This window comes from Lissotriton helveticus, chromosome 10 (genome assembly GCF_964261635.1).
Source record: "Lissotriton helveticus chromosome 10, aLisHel1.1, whole genome shotgun sequence".
Classification (NCBI taxonomy): Eukaryota; Metazoa; Chordata; class Amphibia; order Caudata; family Salamandridae; genus Lissotriton; species Lissotriton helveticus.
In genome coordinates, this window is record NC_136071.1 from 297792365 (window position 1) to 297813265 (window position 20901).

At 44.3% G+C, this 20901-nt stretch overlaps 1 protein-coding gene across 1 annotated transcript in view; it reads left to right on the forward strand.

Annotated features, from left to right (window-relative positions):
- The window catches only part of LOC144783757 (D-serine dehydratase-like), a 667234-nt gene that overhangs the window by 92078 nt on the left and 554255 nt on the right, over window positions 1–20901 (forward strand). The window contains exon 2 of the mRNA XM_078662446.1: window positions 12858–13022. Coding sequence (XP_078518572.1) covers window positions 12874–13022 — 149 coding nt within the window. The 5' untranslated portion in view covers window positions 12858–12873. The remainder of the gene's footprint in view (window positions 1–12857; window positions 13023–20901) is intronic.

A 20901-nucleotide genomic window follows, 5' to 3' on the forward strand; every position in this document is an offset into this window, starting at 1 on the left:
CTTGATCTCCCAGCACCTGAAAAAATTATTTAATCTCCTAGTGCCTTATTAAAAAAATCCTACCTTGTGTAATGTAACCTGGTGCTTATGTAAAGCACTCTGATGCGTTTGTGCCAGGTTTGCGCGGTATAAAACTGCAAAAAACAACTCTTGGAGTCATTTCACTAGGACATAGGAAGCAAGATCCAATGGATTTTCTAGTGTGTGTCATCAGTAAAATTATAGCAGAATGGAGAATGGGCCAAGAAAAAGGCCAAGGAAAACACATTGAATTGCTGAGGGGCAGTGATGGAGCCTTGAGGGACTGTCAATGTGTAAGGGGCAAATTATATGATGAGATATCTGTTAGATAGGAAGGCGACAACCATTTTCAGGACAGTGCCGTCTATACCTTAGTATTTGTGTTTCTGTAGTAGTGTACGATGATGAAAAACATCAAAGACACAGGAGTGGTCTAGTAAGAGTGTCTTGAGTACTTTTGAATGAATGATCGCTTTGATGTTGTGCCATTTGCTAATCAGTCCTTCTTCTGCACTTCAGCAATGTTGGAGTCCAGTTTGATAGTCAGAAAGAAGGTTATTTCCTTTCAAGGTTGATAAGTGACCATTGTCAGATCTTTTAATGAGTTTGCCTGAGAACAGTCTATTGAAAATAATCTGATATGAGGAAGGATCATTTGCTTCATGTTAGACCTGGCACCCTTGGCGCGGGCCTCCCTTCCATTTTTGCTGTTGCCTCATGTGTTTTTGCTGGTGTTAGATGCTTTGGACACTGTGCCACTGCTATTCAGTGCCACAGTGCAAGTGTTCCCTACTGTAAATTGATGTATGGATTAGTGATTCCATGTTTGGCTATTTGGTTTACTTGTCAGACCCTAGTCTAGTGCACTAAGTGTGCCAGGGTGTGTAATCCAAATGCTGCTAGTGGGCCTGCAGCACTGGTTGTGCCACTCACAGAAGCAGCCTTGTAAAATGTGTCTAAAGTCTGCCATTGCAGAGCCTGCGTGCAGTCTAGTACTGTCATGCTGACTGGGCAAGTGCACCCACTTGCCAGTCCCTAAACCTTCCCTTTTCTTCATATTAGTCACCCCTTTGGTAGGCCCAATGGCAGGGTGCATTGTAAGTATAAGGTAGGACAAGCCCTGGTGTGTGTGGCATGTCCTAATAGTAAATTACAGCAATTTTCGTTTTTACCAATTGCAAGGCTACCTGTTCTCCATAGGCCAGAATGGGCTTTTAGAATTGTTACATTTTATAATCCTAACAGGCTCAGAGAACATGGTAGAAATTCGAGTTTAGTATGCCTGAACTCAGAATAATAAAATACATCTTTTAGTAAAGTTTATTTTAATATTCTTTGTTTGCAAATGCCACTTTTAGAAAGTAGGCATTTGCTTGTCTAACCATTCAAACCTGCCTCTGCTAGTTTGTGTATTCCTATGTCTGGTTTCTGTGAGTGACAGGGTTGGGGAATTCCAGGATACAGGCTGAGTCACCCAGTGGTGAATGGAGAGATCTGCATCTAGATGGGAGGGAGGAGTGCACCTGAACTCTGAATAGGGCTGTGCCTGCCTTCCACAATGCTGGCTCCACCCCCTGGGGAGCGGCTGATGTCTCTGCCCTGCACACTGAAGGAAGAGAAGGAGTCCTGTCAACAAAGTGCTCCAGGACTGTACTTGCCTTCCACAATGCTGGCTCCACCTCCGGTGGGGTGTCTGATGTCTCTGCCCTGCACTGTGAAAGGAAAGGAGAAGTCTGGTAAACAAAGTGCTCAGGAACTGTTTTGAACTAGGCAAAGGCCCCTCTCCCCTCAGAGAACAAAGGATTTTGGTTTATAAATATTGGGACCCTGATCCCATGAAATTAGATCACTTTTGGACTACAAGAAGAAACCTTTACTGAGGAGAGGAACCTGAAGAAACTGAGGAGAGATTATTCCCAAGCTGAAGTGCTGCTTGGGGGATTGGCCTGCAGTGGCTGCCTTACTGCCAAGGAAAGGAGAAAGGAACTTTGTAACTTTGCTTTCAACTTGTGAAGGATCTCCAAGGGCTTGGAAAAGAGCTTGCCTCCTGCTGAAGTCTCAGGGACAACAGACTTCATCCCCCAGCTCCCCAGAGTTCTTTTGGAAGTGCCTGCTGCTGTTTTGGGCCTTCTGAGGAACTGCGTGTCGCAAGGAGCTGGAAGCGCGACTCAACAAGAAGAAATGTGTCGCCGTCGCTGTGCCTGCCGTCGCAACTCCGGAGAAAGGAGGGTGTCGCCGCTGGAACTGTCGCACTGCACCGCATCGGAGAGAAGCGTGCCGCAACGAAGAGGAAGCGTGTCGCCGTCGCAACTCCGAAGAAGGAGGGTGTCGCTGCTGTGGTTGTCGCACTGCACCGCATCAGGAGAATAATCTCGCAACGCGGTCGGAGCGTGTCGCCATCGCTGTGCCTGCCGTCGCAACTCCGGAGAAGGAGGGTGTCGCCGCTGGAACTGCTGCATTGCACCGCATCGACATAGAGCACCTCGCATCCCCGAGAAGCGCGTCGCCATCGGAGCTGCTGCCGTCGCATCTTGGATGTCGCCGCTGTAGTTGATGCATCGAGCGGAAGCTTCACGCATCGTGGAGAAGAGCGTCGCCGCTGGAGCTGTCGCATCGTAAGGGTGTCGTCTCTGCAGTCCACGCAACAAACCAAGAGTTTTTCGCATCCCCGAGAAGCGTGCCGCATCTGGAAGATCTTCACGTCTTTATTTCTTTGTGTCTGAACTTTTACGCATTTCCCATTGCTGCGACATTGCTGGTCGTGGAAGCGCAACGCAACTTAAGGTACATTGATGCAGAGTGTCGCATCTAAGAACTGAACTGAACTAAGCTTAATCTGCCATCTTAAAATAATCATAGTGTGCATTTTTGTAATTTATGGTCTTGTGGTAACTCTATATAAAGTCTACTTATTTTTGATAAAAAACCTGTGTGGTGTCCATTTGTAGTGTAGTCACTGTGTTACTGTATGTGGTCACAACTGCTTAACTTACAACACCTCTGAAATAAGCCTTGACTGCTTGCGCCACGCAACCTAGAGGGTGAGCAGGGGTTATTTTAGGTGTGTAATCCTTTTTCCCTGACTAGAGGAGAGTGTCCCTATTTGTCACAAGTACCTACCTGTGCCAACCAGAGACCCCCAAATCTAACACTTCACTTTCTAATTATTATTTTTTTTAAATGATTAGTTGTTAACAGATTTTTCTGGGACAGCTGCTTAGTTGTTGAAGGAAGTGCTCTTGAATTTGCGATGGTTAGGGGTCTGCTGGTCATCCCCAATCTTTGATAAGTTTGGGAAAAAAGATCTGTGGATAACCAGGTTAAAGAGTGTGAACCTATAACTCTAGGGTAAGGAGATGAGAGAAGAGCTAAAGTTGATTTGTTCGTCCTCATTCAATTTTGTGTACTGAAATTGTTGCAGATCTTTGCCTTTTGAGATGACGTGATCGCTAGGGTGCCACATAGTTCTTGTCAGTGAAGCACTAGAGGTAAAGCACTCTGTGTTGTGAAATTCTATAATGAGCTTGTTAAGCTCTTTTGATGGGCATGTTGCTTCTGGCATGCTCTGGGAGTAATAACGTAATATTTTGTTGTGACAGTGGCCCCTGTAAATTCTGGAATAATCTTTCAGTAAAATGTTCCTATTGTGGTTTCAACTTTTGTTTCCTGCATTCTTTGTTCTTAAAGATTTTAGTAAAGGTCTCAGTCAACCACCTTTATGACAGCAATGAGTAATTAAGGAGGTTAAGTGGAATATGTTTGTCAAGGTCAGATGTGAGCCAGAGGTGGACTGTTACTTAGGAGGTAGGGAGATGGTTGGGTAAGTTAGGACTGAAGGGCGGAAAGGTATAGTGTTTTCCAGACTCTAACATAGATCTTGTGATGTGTAGCTAGATATTAATGGTGGCATCAAGATGAGAAAATTGAACTAATTTATATTGTGATTATTCCAGGTGTCAAATGTGTGAAGCATTTGATTGCCCAATTCATCTCTGGTCCTTCCCACATGACCAATGTTAAGTGATTCTAGGTTAAGTAGGGGGCATTTAGCCTTGGGCAGTTAAGGTTGGTCATACCATATACGGAAGTCTTCCAGCATGCAAACCTTGTGATTTTTGAAGTGATTTTTGTGAAAAAGAGCAGCAAGGATCTAAACAATCCATGCTTGTCTAGAGGAGGTCAGCAGTTTAGAACAAATTAGGATGGGAAGTTTGGAGATGGAGAGTACTGGATGAGTAGAGATTTGCATTCCATGATTGCATATTGTCTCAGCTGTATCTTGTGAGACCTTTGGCTACTTACATCAGTTTGTGGGGTCACTTTTCCTATGGGCTTCAGATATTTTTAACTGAATCCCACAACATGCCTTCATACGAGAAATGGGTCCCACTGATATCTGCTAAGAATTTTGTTATTAGTGTTCTTTCTTTTCAGTTTCCACCTTGTAGCCTTCTTTTTTTTCCTTCTGCCTTAATCTTTTTATGGTTCTTTACTTTAACAGTTGTACTTTGACCCCTTCTATTATCAGCTAGTGATAGATTTTTTTCAGTTAGTGTGTCTTATCCTTCTGGCACTGTAGTTACAGGTCTTTTTCATGTTTTTAAACATTAGGATAATCTCTGATTTCTAACTGATTCTGCCACTGTTCTCTTTTTAACCTGTGTATTTGAATTTATTCATTCAAAAATGTTTATTTCGGGAACAAGCCCATAAAACACTTTAACATTTACAAGAAAACACATTAAATTCATAATTAAAGTGCAAAATGTGCAAAGCAGCAATTGGATCATAAACAAACCATGAAGCACAGTGCTGTAAGTGTAGAAACAGCAGCTGGGAACATGCCAATGTAGATAATATTGAACCCAAGTGGGAAAACCGTCACAAAGAAGCAGGTTATATCATTCAGTTCGTTCACTTAAAGAAAGCAAAATGCATCTAGCTGGCCAAAACATTGAGGAAGGCCTCTTATCGTACTAGAGAACATGGCTCACAATAAAAGCAGTTTAAAAAAACGATCTTCTTTCAGTAACAATAACATCAAGTTCAATCTGGGTTATATAAATTTGACTGGTCATACGTTCAGTAGTGTATCACCCATGTTGGGCCACAGCACATCTTCTTCATAGGGCATACTAATTGGTTACAGCTGAAGGCCCAACAATGTCGTGGTATGCCTGACTGCTTAAAGATAACTACCCAAACTTAGTGTCATGGGGATACTGATGTCAGATCTTAAAATATGGTAACCATCACTAAAATGTCTTTTTCCCAAAGAGATGCACATCGGTTTGATCCATGATCTCCTAGGTTTAGCATAAGGCGGACAAAAAAAACCATACATGTTCTACATCCTCTGTGCTGGTAGTGCAAAGCATGCCATCCTGTGATTTAGAGCCATCTGATTTCCATTTTACGTGGATTTATTCACATGCAAGGTGCTAAGTCTAAATTTTAACTAACAGGGTACAAGCTAGCGGTGTAACAAAAGTGTCCATTTGAGGCTGTAATGAGGGGGAATTTTAAAGTCCAAAGATTCTTTTGTCAATCCACCTAGCTTCGCATTTCGATGGTACCATTCAATCACATGGGCCCAGTATTTCTCCTTGACAATTGCCTTACAGTTCGGTTTGATTAGAGAAGGGACTGACCAATACATGCCCAAGCCCTAATTATTCCGCTGCACCTTAGTATAACTGTCCCAGGGAATAGTACTGTACTTCCGCAGGTTGACTATCTCCTCGAGAGGAGACCTATAAATGGTCAATTCAGGGGAGGACCATAAACGCACCCAAAAAAGTAGTGGACTTATTTTTGCTATGTCCTCAATTCATTTGAATCCAATATCAAAGCACAGTGAGAGAATGGGTGTGCTCCTAGGGAGAATGAATAAGGTTATTAAATAGCAGTTTTCTTTGGTGGTGAGCTCCTTGAGATTCTCCATCCACCACAATTCAGCCCCATATAAAGCTACTGATTGTACCATGGCCCTATTCTTTTCTACACCTGGGGACACTGTGTTTGGTGTGGTAGCTTTGTAAGTTTGGAAACTGAAGTAGACCCATGAGTCAGTGAGAGCTCAGATTTCATTAATTGGGCTTTCCAATTGCTAGATTTGTCGAACCTCCTCCCATGATAGTTGAATTGATTAACCTGCTGTAGCTTAGAACCGCACATATAAAATCCACCTTTGTGTGATGTATGTGGACTTAGGGACAGGAGCTTGGTTTTGGGGGTATGAACTTGCAGGTCTCTACATTCACATTGCTCTGTAAAGCTTTTCAACAGATTCTGCAGGCCCATGGGGTACGAAAGAGCAACACCGTATCATCCGCGAATAGTAATGCAGGTGTTGGCAAGCCCCTTATTCTAAGACAGTCATGGATACATGTTGACAAAATGTCCACGAGGTCGTTAATATAAACCAAAAACAGTATCGAGACAAGAACGCACCAATGGCGCACTCTACATGCGTAGGAATGCGTTTGGTGAGCTCCTCTTTAGTCCCCCATCTCACCTGTGCATATGTTTCCTCTTGTAGCCTCTTGAGGATGTTCAACAAGCAAGGATCTACACCCAATCTAGATGGGGAAAGTTACAATTTGTATCTCGGGACCAGGTCAAACGCAGCCCTCAAGTTGAAAAAAAGCAGCGTAAACATGGTCTTTGGAGAGGGCCAGATATTTCCATCTTATGAGATTCAAGCGAAAGGCCCGGTCAGTAGTGCTCACCTTTGAGCCGTACCCTGCTTGGAAGCGTGACAGGACCACCCCCTCGTCCAACCAGTCTTGTAGCCTGGACAGTATTTGATGACAGTAAACCTTATGCAGGTTATCAATCAGACTGATTGGTCTATAATTGCCTGGGGATGTTCTCTCGCACTTCTTGTAAAAAGGAATTATTTCTAAAACTTTGATGGTAATTACAAGATGGCAGGGTTGAATGTTACTTTATCGTAGTCTAAACATCAGCCAACAAAAATATAGCATCAACTACTTCACCTACCACTATATCACCAAGGTGACTATATTTACTGTTCTTAGCACAACATCTACTTACCTAGACTTACCTTGTGATGCAGTGGTAAAGTTGATATTATAGATACAATATTTGCGGAGGGTTGATATTTCAAGTGCAATATAGTGGTAGAAAACGGATGCCGTTCATCAGTGTCGCTGTTGCAAGTTGACAATGAATACATCTCCTCATTGCAAATAAGTTGTATTGATAACATACACAATAAATGTAATATTACTCATTGATTAAAAAAGATGTGCCTCTGCTAATATCTTTTCTTGATAGTTAATGATAGAAAATTAAACCTTTTGGAAAAATAAATTATTTATGCTGAACTGACTATGCCTCACAGGGAGGTACCAAAATGGAGAAATGATGAGCTGGCATTATCTACTGACGTATGCCCAGTTGAGAGACCTGCTTTACATATATCACAAATACAATAAATCGGCCCTCTGTAAAGATTCCTAAAATTACATGATGTGCATGGTTGTTTTCACCATTTGAATAATTACAATATGCTATGCTGAATATATACCTCTTCAACATAGCATTATTTCAGAATAAGCAGGTTCATTTTTATGTGGCATGAAGAAAGACTACTTTTTCCTCAGGGTCCTTTGAAGCGTTGTCTGGACTTTCTACACATTTAAAATTAGTTAAGCTGCAATCATGCTTATGTGTATTCTTGGCAGTGGAATATCTGTCTTTTTCACTTGCGATTGTGCATAATTTTTAAATGTGCAAGTTTAGGCTCACAGAGATACAGATTACTGAGCTACCCATTGTGTTTTCGAAGGTTTCGAACACCTACGCTGATTGCATTAAGTTTTCCCTTGTTTTGGAGCAGAAACTTCATGTGAGCACTCTTTAACATGTTATATATCACATATTTTTGTCTCAAGTGTTCTGCGCATGAGAATATACATACTATACCATTTTGCTCATGAGGGACTTGATAGTGTAGAGTTTCTGTACCATGTGTAATATCTGTTGTTTTTATGCGACTTGGAAGTAGTTATCAATCAAAACATTATGCGAAATTCCATGAGTCCCATAAGAGCTAAGAAATTGTATAGCCCACCACTAAAATATCAGAAGGGAGAAAGTAACATCGAACATAAATGGAAACAAAGGGATACTCAGATAAGGTAACTGACAAAGCAGACAGAAAAAGAGTGCACATTGTTTAATCTAGAAAAGTATGCAATAAATCTGGTGTGAGATTCAGTATTAAATAAATGGCTGGAAGCAACCACATATACTCTGTTACAGAGACACTGAGCCCAAGGGATATGATACAGTATGGAATACTGGAAGTTCGAAAGGCCTGGCTCCCACCAGTATAATTTTTTTTAATGTGATCAGTGCAGGTGTCATGCCTATACAAAAGGGAAACAGGTAACCTTTACGGTTTGTGAAATGAAAAAGTCATCAGATTCGCGATTACATTAATTGCAAAATAAGTTACTGTGTCTAAGCTATTATCTGCCTCTTTTAAAAAATGTAGGCTCAGCAATAAGACCTCACAATGAGAAATGGTTATGCTCCTAGAGCCCTAAATAACAAACTGAGAAGCTTCTAGTGTTGATACATTTGGGCAAATATCTTATCATAATGCTATGAAAGTATCAGATTTGCTGATACTACGCACATCTGACCACAAACGAGAATTGAAAATAGAAAATGTAAGCTAAAAAGTGACACTTTTGGATAAATAAGCTGAAGGCAGCAGAACTAGGACTTAACATAGATTCTGAGTTTCCAATGTCCTCGTGGCAGTTACAGTAATTGCTATATAATTTTAATAGAGACCTACAGAACATGGTTATCCATATTAAAGAATCTATAGCTAAACAGGTGTTATTTCAGATTTATACTAAAAGACACCCAGAACCAGTGGTTCGTATAACGATGGGTGGCTTTTAGATTACCATTAAGTTAGGGATGAGATATCTACATTTTAATACCAGTCACTTGTCACTTCTGTAACTTGTGTGATTGAAATTTCAAAACGGAACATTATGTAGAGAATGTTAACCCGATTTGAGAACATGGCATACCTATAACTTGGAGCTAAAATCAAAGTGGGTAACAAGAAATACAGAAATCAGATATTAAACCAAAGGGTGACTTCTAGTTTTTGACCTAAGTGTGAATAAGTTAGTAGTACAGAGGCAGATTGAGTAAATCTTATAAAAGAAAAATACTCAGAATTATGAGTTTGAATCACAATGGATTCTTGTGAGAAATTGGGCTGTAGGTTTAGTAGGGTGTTAACCCTGCTCAAGCAACACCCACAATCCCTGTCTGGGTGAACCACAAAAGTCAATTAATTAACCTGTGCTAAACCCTCTGGTAACTTGGCACATAGCAGTGAGGTTTAACTTGGAGACAATGTGTAAAGTATTTATGCAGCCAAACAGCAATAAAGTGAAAACACTAGACAAGAAAAATCCCACACCAATTTAGAAATATAGAAGGAATTTGAATAAACTATTTGACATCAAAATGACAAAAATCCAATTGGTAGAACAAGAGTTATTATGTTTTTTTGAAATTTAAGGTAAAAACTAGCAAGTGAAATATTAAAGTGCCAACTGCAGACTTCTAGCCACGCAAGACCAGATCAAAGTTTAAAAATATTGCAGACCGCGATGGAGTGGGGGTCAGATCCAGAGAGTGAATTGGACCCAGTAGGCGCTTACCTTCATACTTGGAAGAAATTTCCACAAAAATGTTCTGAGAAGGTAAAGCTCAGCGCGGCAAGGCTGCAGGCGGTGTCCAAGGAAGAGCTGCTGGCCGAAGTCGCTGTGAAGATTTCTAGGTTCAGTCTTAGGGCCTGATCATGATGCTGGTCAGACTCTTATCCGACCGGCACTGTGGTGGAAGCAGGACTTCCAGTCTAGGAGTGGGTGGTCCCACTGCCCGCATTACGATGCGACCACCTTCACAGAGGTCGCAATGTGTATATTTTGTATTGCGGCATGTGCTGCGGGTTTAAAGCATCTCTGCGCTATGTGGCAGGCACCGCATGTGGCAGTCACCATGCAGTGCCCACCACATGGTGCAGGGAGGGGAGGTTTAGGGAGGCACCATAGGTGCCCCCAGGGCCCATTGCGGAGGGTCATGTGGGAAGGGGGGCCCACTAGGAGCTGCCTGCCTTTTCATTGCTAGCTCACCGTCATGACAAGGGCATGCAAAAAAAGGGCCTTTGTTATCCCTACAGTGGTGCCTGGGCAGGCACTGCCCCTATTGTAGGTATTACTGTCCCTCCGATGGTAAGATGAGCTCTTTGAGCCCGTCGGAACCACGGCGGGCTGTCTCTCCACCAGAGACCTCTGCCCGCTGCATCGTAATATGGTGGGCTGACCTGCAGGGGCAGATGGCGGTGGGACCGCCACCAACTGCTTGATGGTGGCGGTCCCACCGCCATCATAATCAGGCCCTCCGTCTCTTTTTTTTAAGTTGAAAATCACCAGCGCGACGAGGCTGGAGGCCGGCTACCACTTTGACGGGTGACCGCTGAACACTGTTTACTCCTGTGGTGGGTGCTGACGTAAAGTCAGGCAGATCAACGATGCTCCTTGGGTAGATAGATGAGCAGGCTGGTCCTGGTCTACTCTCGGTTCTCAAAAAATTCTTAACCAAACATTTTGTACGTCCCAAGTTTTGGATTTTGGCTATCTAGGCACCTTTAGCACCGCCACCAAGATTTTAGGACTGGAAGGTCAGCCCTTGGAGTGGGTTAGTACTCACTCAGACTGATTGCAGGTACGGGTTCAGGATGCTGGGAGCTATTTCTTTTCCTGAGGCTCTGATCAGAAGGCCAGCCAACTAGCCCTTGGAGTCAGAAGTGTGGCTCAATGGTTAGAGCGGCAGACCCTGATGCAGAGGTCTAGCCCGGGACCAGAGTTCAATTCCCCGCCTCGGCGGGTCTTGGGCTCAAAATTCCACGGACCTGATAATTCTCGCCTCGGTGCCTATTCCAATCATGGAGTCCCACTCTGCAACTCTGGCAATAGCTTGCTTAATCTCCACAACGGCCCCACAACGCTAAGGATGCCTGGCCTCCACCTTGGGGGTGCCCAGGAGTGGACACCTCACATGGAAAGCCAGGATGGGTTCCACAGCGGTATTTGTACAAGCGCCTTGAGACCCTTGCGGGTGAGTAGTACGCTATACAATATCAATTTACATTTACTCTGGTAGTCCTGGGTTCAGCAGTAGAACAAGGCTCAAGCAGGAGTGCAGGCATCTGAGGGTTCAAGGAAGACCTAAGACAGCAAAGCAGTCCTTCCAGGTGCAGAAAAGCAGTCTTCTGAAGTACACAGCAGGCCACAGCAGCAGGCAGTCCTCTGAGTGTCCTATCGCAGGTCCAGAAAGTGAGCTGAAGAGTTTCTTGAGAATTCCCTTTGATGTGCTTAAAGTTTCCTGACTCCCCTGAGCTGGCTCCAAGCTGACTGCATGAACAATGCAGGAGTGACAAGTCCTTTGTGTGAAGGGAGGGCACAGTCTATCAACTGCAAGTAGGGATGTGCCCAGCTTCACTCCCCATCCTGCCAGTTGATTACCCTTCCAGGCACAGCTGATCCCTCTGTGCACTTGCTGTATGAAAGATTTAAACATCAATTGAAAAGTACAACATGCATTTAAATATCATGTTTTGATCTTAAAACATGACATGAACAATTTTCCAACATTGACTAGATAATCTGTATAAAACATTTGTAGATGAGTTAGGGTTAAAAATTATCACCGTCCCTGATGGTTTCTTAAGACAAGTATGTTTGAAGTAAACTTGTCTAAACAGGAACGGAATACATAGTAGTAAAAAATATGAGCAGTGGGAAATCTATTTTAATGATTTCTTTTTTGATATTCATATAGAATACTTAGTTTGATTGTTTGGTCCGTAATACCGATATGTGTGTTTTTTTATTTTAGTCCGATGACTGTCTTTAACTGTCATTGAATAAAACAGCTACTTTTTGTTCCATTGTTTGTCTTTGCATAATGTGGCATCAGGGGCTGTACTACAGAGTGCCCCAGGGGGGCAACAGGCGTTTGCACCTGCTTTGCGTGCCCCAGGGGCACTTGGGTATTACAGGAGGGGCTGCAGATGCTTGTGCAGCCCCTTCTGTAATACCAATAACTCTGACGCACATAAAGCACCAGCACTATCTTCAAGGGGGGGGGGTCCCCCATTTGCATGGGGTGTGTCCCATGCAAATGAGAGAATCCCTTTGCCTTGGCACCCGTGTTGTATTACCGACGTGGGCGCAGAGACAAAGAAGCCCTCGGGAGGCGCACCTCCTGAGAGCAGCCCTCTGAAGAGGGTAAAGAGGTTCTATGGACCCCCCCCCAGACATCCCTTTGCAGGCAGGTGCAGTCACTGACTGCACCCGCCTGCAAGGGATCTCTATTCCCCTTTAAAAGTGCAGTTAGATTGCCGCCTGCCAGTGAAACAGGGAGCGGCTTTAAAGCAGCTGCTCCGTATTTCACGTAAATGAGCTGCCCCCGCAGCAGCACGAGTTCATGTTGCCCGGGGGGCAGGGCATTCCCCATAATGCGGCGCATTTTTCACCGGGCGCGCCTTTTTAAAGGTGCGCCCAGTGCAATGAAGGACAATGCACCACATGTGTAATGGGCCCCAGGTTTCTTCTCCTGTGTCCGTGGGCACTAGGATGCTACAGCCAACTTTCTCTTCTATGGTCACCTTCATCACATTACAGATAATTCTTTGTCAGTTTATTGGTCTTTTTAAGTTGTGTTTTTCCAGTCGTCATTAGTTCTTTCTCTTTCTTTCTGTTCTGCAGGTGTTGACTTTGCAGAATGTGGACTGGACGCTCTATAGAAGAACTTCCCACTCCCGCATTCATAGTGGACTTGGAGGTCGTTAAGAGGAATGCCAAGCAGATGATTGAAAGGTTCCAGGGCCTTGGGGTGCAGCTCAGGCCACACATGAAAACTCACAAGACCCTGTAAGTTGGAGGAAAACAAACTTCTTTTTGAGGAATGTGGAGAAAGTGGCAGTGGCAGAAAGATGGTCCTTGCAAATGAGTAAGATGATAAGTTGGGTTGCCTCAACCAACAATTCCGCCTATATGATGCAAAATTGTCTGGAGCACACTACTTGCACTAATCAAAAATAATATGAAAAATATTTTTCATATAAGTACACAAATGACACTTTTATTATTTCTTCACGCATGAGGAACATTGCATTTATATGGAGTGAGCCCAGATGCAACAAATATAATCATTATGACAACAGACGAATATGATTGCTTCACAAACAAAAAAGGGCACAAAAAAGAATGTCTTGGGATTTTACAGCACAACGGGATAGTGTTCCGTGCATGCAATAGACATCATTAATGTAGCCTGGATTTTACAGCACAGCAGGATAGTATTCCTGATATGCAATAAACATTGTTAATATAGCCAACATGTTTCGTCTCTTCAGGGCTGTATTGACACAATGTAAGTATATAACTTGATGTTAAAATGCCAGATAGTTGACAACTAACATTCTAACACTGGGAAAGTGTAAGGAAAGGTGAGGGTATTAAGATTTACTGTTCCAATTCCTTCCCCACAAACTTTTGGGAAAGTGCAAAAAATGCAAACCTCTAATTTACTAACCTAATACCAATCCCACATACATTGAGGAAAGTGCAAATGTTGATGAGTGTAGTTGTTATAATTTACTATTCTAACTCCATTTGCCAAACATTGGGGAAAGTGCAAAAATTAAAAGCCTTACATTTACTACCCTAACTGCAATGCTACATACTTCGGGAAAGTGCTACATTTGCAGGCTGTGTGGTGACATGTATTATTATAACATTGGGGAAAGTGGAAATATTAGAGGTGGATAACATTTACTATTCAAGCTCCTGTCCCACAGACATTAAAGAAAGTGCATAAATTGAGGACATTGGAGAGATTTACAGGCACATTATGTATTACACATAGGGTCATGCATGGACAGGGTCCGGTCATTCTGAGGACCTTGATTAGGCCCTATAAGGCCCGGAGAGACCTGCGTTCAGACGATCAGAATTTAGCTGAGATCCCGAGAGTCCGGAGATCTAGGACCGGGGGTCGTCTCTTTATTCTGAACGCAGCTAGGCTGTGGAATTCGCTTCCCCCTCCGCTGCGACATGAACCCAACCTGCTGATCTTTAGAAGGAAATTGAAGACCTGGCTTTTCAGCAGAGTATAAAGCTAGATTTATACAGTGATGTAAATAGCTCCTGATCCCGTCGCTGTGTACCCTCTGGGCTCCGTGCAAGCGCTGGGATGCTCCTGAGTAGCCATGCGCTATATAAGAGTCTGAAAATAAATAAATAAATAAATAAATGTTGGCTTTTGCAATTCCTTAATTGCGATTTTTAGGGAATTGCAATTAAGGAATCGCAAAAGCCTATGCATGTAGAAATCGCTTAAAAAATAGCGATTTCTAAACATTTCTTAATTGCGACTCGCAAATTGCGAATTGCAATTAAGGAATACCTCCCCATTCATTCCTATGGGCCTAGAGGCCCATAGGAATGAATGGGAAGACATTCTCAATTTGCGATTCTCAATTAGAGAATCGCAATTTGAGAATGCAATTTCAAGGGTGCCACGGTGTCAAAAGGACACCCTGTTGCACCCCTGAAATTGATCTGTGCACATATGTTGCGCACACACATGCCCTAAGGGCATGTGTGTGCGCAACATGAAACTTTGAAAAATGCATAAAACTGCATTTTTCAAAGTTTTTGCAAATTACCATGAAGTTCAACTTCATGGTAATTTGCTACTCCTATTAGCGAAATCGCTAATTATTTTAATTTGATGCATTGCATTTAAGGAATCTCAATTTAGAGATTCCTTAAATTGCGATTTTTAGGGCTCGGGCCTACCGTCCCACTGCGTCAGCAGTGGGCGTGGCCCAGTGTCCTATTCTCAGGGCTTCGAAAAACATACCTACGAATTCCAGGCTGCTCGTGCTTTTTTGTGCTTTTTTTTTGGTATGTGCAATGCTATTGGTCTTCGCGTGCGTGTGCTTTAGAAACAGAACACGCAATAAGCCATAAGCGGTCGAGTAGCTCCGTATATGGCCCATTGGTGTCTGTTACGCGCACCAGAAGGCCATATATCTTCAATTATCTCGTCCGTCACGGCGGAGATAATTCAAGACATATGATGGCAGTGGCGCGCCCGCGCGTGCACCACTCGCCGGCGTTTTTTCAGTGCTGCTTGTTTTTTTCAATCCATTTCACTGAGCTCTCCCTGTCAGCAAGATGGCTCGGTGAGTTACGTGCATGCTGCTGATAATCACATATACTCTCGAGGGCTCACTTTTTTATCTGCATGTACATGATGTACTGTCGCAGAAAAATAATAGCCCATTGTAATGTGCAGGATGATTGTGTATTGGAGTGTTGCAATGCGAACCATTATGCCCTATTTAAAAAAAATATTTCCGTAGCCTCGCCTGAAACTGCCCTGGAGATGGTCACAGGCTGCCTCGGGTGTGTTTGTCTGCACTCGGTGACTCCCAGCATTTCCAGCACGGGAAACAAGCTGTGCTCATTTACAAGAGCAGGAGTCCTATCGCGTTCACCAGCTGGATGACAAGGAGCTGCCCTAAATGCACTGTGTCTTGGAGAACAAGATAGCGCCTCGTCCGGACTCTGAAACCGTTACACGCTTCCAAAGAGAAAACAACTCTGCCTCCGAACGCCTGTGAGTGACGAAAACAACTACCTGCGCAAGATGCTCTCCGTGGTCACTTCCAAATGTCCTTTCCTCAGCGAGAATAAAAAATGCGCGCGCGCATTCTCTGTGAATAGGAATATCATCTGCGTGATTGGACTCTTGTGAGGAACCACAGACCATCCCCTATGTGTTTTTTTAAAGAATTCAAGTTAATGCTTAGTCGAGCAGAAGCGCTCGAAAGGCAGGCAGTGTTATTAGGAACTCGTTGTTCAGTGTCAGAAAGCACAAGCAAACTGCAAAATGCTACAAAATGTGAAGTTACCAGCATTACTACATTACATGTCCTATCACGTAGATGGCTTCATAGCGCTTTCTGCAGGAAGGGTTGTTCACCTAGGTCTAACTCAAAGCGGAGGGTTCTAACAATCCACATCATAGCGCCGTAAAGTCGCCCAGGCACCTCGCGGCGCTTTATACAGCTTCCAGTAAATACATGAACACCAAAAACAAATACTTACATGGGTACAGCTTGATGAACTCGTCCTCTTCGGCATGTGTACTATTCCCATGGTTGTCATGGTGAGGGTGTCATAGGTGACAAAAATAGCAGACAAAATTATAAGGATGACCTGGAATGTGATGACCAGGAAAGAGAACTTAAACCTCATGTTAGTGGCAAAGGGCGGCGCCATGCTGCACGCATGAATGCACAACAAGTGCGCTTTATGAAGTAATACGGACATGAATTCTGTCCGTGCGCATGAGAGGGACAGTGAGTGCAGAGTGAGTGCGAGAGCGACAGTGAGTGCAGAATGAGTGCGAGAGTGACAGTGAGTGCAGAGTGAGTGCGAGAGTGACAGTGAGTGCAGAGTGAGTGCGAGAGTGACAGTGATAGTGCAGAGTGACAGTGAGTGCAGAGTGAGTGCAGAGTGACAGTGAGTGCACAGTGAGTACAGAGTGAGTGCGAGAGTGACAGTGAGTGCAGAGTGAGTGCGAGAGTGACAGTGAGCACAGAGTGAGTGCGAGAGTGACAGTGAGTGCAGAGTGAGTGCGAGAGTGAGTGCGAGAGTGACTGTGAGTGCAGAGTGAGTGTGAGAGTGACTGAGTGCAGAGTGAGTGCCAGAGTGACAGTGAGTGCAGAGTGAGTGCCAGAGTGACAGTGAGTGCAGAGTGACAGTGAGTGCAGAGTGAATGCAGAGTGACAGTGAGTGCAGAGTGAGTGCAGAGTGCGTGCAGAGTGACAGAGAGTGCAGAGTGAGTGCATAGTGAGTGCGAGAGTGACAGTGAGTGCAGAGTGAGTGCGAGAGTGCAGAGTGAGTGCAGAGTGAGTGCGAGAGTGACTGAGTGCGAGAGTGACTGTAAGTGCAGAGTGAGTGTGAGAGTGACTGTGAGTGCAGAGTGAGTGCAGTGTGAGTGCAGTGTGAGTGCGAGAGTGACTGTGAGTGCAGAGTGAGTGCAAGAGTGACTGTGAGTGCGAGAGTGACTGTGAGTGCGAGAGTGACTGTGAGCGCAGAGTGAGTGCAGAGTGAGCGCCAGAGTGACTGTGAGTGCAGAGTGAGTGCAGAGTGAGAGTGAGTGCAGAGAGAGCAGGGTATGCTTGTGCGCTTACACGGTGCACTGACACACAGGAGCTAAAACAAAGAACAGCTGAACACATGTCTTGGGAGCTTCATGGAGGCAGCCGGCCCTCTGTGAGGGGAGCAGAAAGGAGGGGACGCCCCAACCAATCAAGCGCAACTACTCACAACCTTCTGTATGATTACAACACAGGCCAAAGGGCAGAGCTAGGTCTTTTCGCATTACCTAGGGTGAGCATTGTGAGTGTGTAGGGTGAGCAGTGTGTGAGTGTGTAGAGTGAGCAGTGTGTGAGTGTGCAGTGTGAGTGTGTAGGGTGAGCAGTGTGTGCAGGGTGAGCAGTGTGAGAGTGTGCGGTGAACAGTGTGTGTGTGTAGGGTGAGCAGTGTGTGTGTGTAGGGTGAGCAGTGTGTGTGTGTGTAGGGTGAGCAGTGTGTGAGTGTGTAGGGTGAGCAGTGTGTGTGTGTAGGGTGAGAAGTGTGTGTGTGTAGGTTGAACAGTGTGTGAGTGTGTAGGGTGAGCAGTGTGTGAGTGTGTAGGGTGAACAGGGTGTTAGTGTGCAGGGTGAACATCGTGTGAGTGTGTAGGGTGAACAGTGTGAGTGTGCAGGGTATGAAAACTCGAACTAAGTCCACCACACACACACACATAACACCACACACATAAGACCACACACATAACACCCCACACATAAGACCCCACACATAAGACCCCACACATAAGACCCCACACACTCACCACCACACATTCAGTGCAAACTTACACACACTCACCACCACACGCTCACCGCCACACACAACCACACACGCAACCACACACGCAACCACACACACACACAACCACACCATCAGTGCAAACTTTCACCAGACACAGACACCATAAGTCGTCTGTGCACGCTTTCACCAGGCACACACACCACCAGCCATCAGTGCACGCTTTCACCAGGCACACACACCACCAGCCGTCAGTGCACACTTTCACCAGGCACACACACCACCAGCCGTCAGTGCACGCTTTTACCAGGTACACACACCACCAGCCGTCAGTGCACGCTTCCACCAGGTACACACACCTCCAGTCGGCAGTGCACGCTTCCACCAGGCACACACACCACCAACGATCAGTGCACACATCAATTGTTAACGCATCCACAATTAACTATTGTACCAATCGCAGTATGGTGCACTTTACTTTTAAACATATTCATCTAAAGCGCAGCATGCCACTATTGCTACAATTCCAATCCAACCCACATAATTCCACTACACACCACATGCACACACTCCATAACACATGGATAAAAGACATTGCCATTTACAATGCCATTAGCTCTAACTCAAATAAATCCGAGACCTATTGCATTTCCAATGCTTGTTGCATTTGGGATGATGCATCCCAAATGCAAAAATACTAGTCGCAAAGGGGCAGAATCTGAGAATCTGCCCGTTTGCGACCGGTTTTTAGCTTGATGCATGTGGCTGTAAATGTGCTATTCTAACACTATTTCCACATACATATGGAAAGGTGCAGTAACTGGGGGTGGCTTATAATTTACTGCTCTAAATCCTGTCGCACAGAAATTGCAAAAAAATATTTTACAATTTGTGGATTAGAGAGGTCTTTAAGGTTTTATTCTAACGGCAATCCCACAAAGTGGCTAATGAGCAACAAAAAATGTGTGTTGGGGTTTACAAATGTATTATCCTAATTGATAGAAATCTGGGGTTCTGATATGCTATTCCAGCAAAATCAGAACCCCCAAATACACTTCCATTTTTTAACTCTAAAACATAAAAGCCTATTTTTCACAAATAAATTAATAAACAAAACATATAAATGTTCAGCCGTTTTAAAATAATTTAAAAACAAACCAAAAAAAATCTAATTATAAAAGTAACAAACCTGTGGTTTTTAAGTTTAACACAGCACAGAGCTGCATTTTAAATCCATACTTTGCCAGATAAAATCAGAACTTCACATCATGACGAAGATTCTACTTTCTGCTTTTCAAAACTGAGCAGTTGAATGTGTAAACAGTTTGAGAGAGGCAGTGCCGGGATTGGGCCATTAAGGAGATGAATAACAGCCTCCTCTCAGCACAGTGAATGACCTGGACATAGAAAATCCTTTCAGCAGGACACACACGCAGTAAAAAAGGAGCATTCCCTTGCATCCTAAAATCAAAAGAGTTCAAACACGAGCATGGGCTCTGCTGTGGGTAGGTTTTTATGGAGTTTGTTTTCTACTGTGCATCTCGTTTAAAACATGCGTGTATTATTCATATTGTTATTATAGCAGCATCTAAAACGGCACTGCTAACGTGGCGTTTATAGAATGGTGGAAGAGAATATGGTATAAGGATGATACTTAGCTAGTTAAACACTTCATAACTAACCTTTTAACTAAAGACGACCGTCCTGTGCTGACCTGAACCATGTGTCTTTTCAGATAACCGGAAGAGGGCTGATGCAAGGTCTCAGGGAATCTAGGAATCCATGAGACCGACTGTGATGTGATGTATATAGGGTTTTTAACCCTTTGCGTGTGTCGGTCGGCCCCCTGGCAGTCCAACGTCACAGTGGGCGTGTGCGGAGGATGGTCGGGGGCCGACCGAACCACGCTCAGTCATAAATATCCCCCACCGCTGCGGAATTTGTGCCGCGGTCAACGGGTTAAACATAGACAAACGTTTGTTTGCATTCAGATGTGACGCCTAAATTGTCTCTCAGTGGAACAAGAAGCAGTGCATAATAAGCACCATGTTTTTCTAAGAAGCCGCACATTTTTCCCAAACGTGATCCATGAAAATAATAAACCCTAAAATACCCTGGACATAATGTAAGAAGAGGAAGACCAGGAACTGTATTACAGAGAGTGCCCCAGGGGTGCAACAGAAAGATGCAACCTCTTTTTGTACCCTAGGGCACTGTGGAATTACACTAGAGCTGCTGGCACTAGTGCCGCACCTTCTGTAATACTGATAGCGCTGGCGCACATGTAGCATAGATAAACACAGACCGGCCCTGAAGCTCCACTATGTATTTCGCTGATTGAGGGCAGCCCAAGTTCACGGCTGCCTTAGGGGTAGCACATTCATTGTAACAGGGTGCACTGTTCCTGTTTTTGCCTGAGGCGCTGACTTGATGCTGCCCCCCTATATGTAATTCAAGCCTGATCGCTGCAGTGTTTCACTCTATAAATCGTCCATGCCTGTATCTACTCCAACCTGCTTCCTTCCCCTCTGATCCCCGCCTGTTCCCCGTCCCATACAGCAGGTTTCTTCAGCACACTGATGATGATACTGGTACCCTTCCTCTGAAATCGAGCTCAGTGCTGCTCCATAGACCGCTCAAATAGAAGAAAGGCATTGGGGAATCTGATACCCCGGGTGATAAAATGTTTTACTTTTAGTGTGTGGCACCCTCATTCCTTGGTAGCTGACCCACATTGAGTGAGAGTTCACATGTACAAGGCTAGTGCATGGATAGGTTGCCTTGTGGCTTCTTTGACTCTTGGCCCACTCTTCTGAGTTACTGAGAGAGGGGAGGTGAGGAGAAGAAGAGGCAGAAAGAA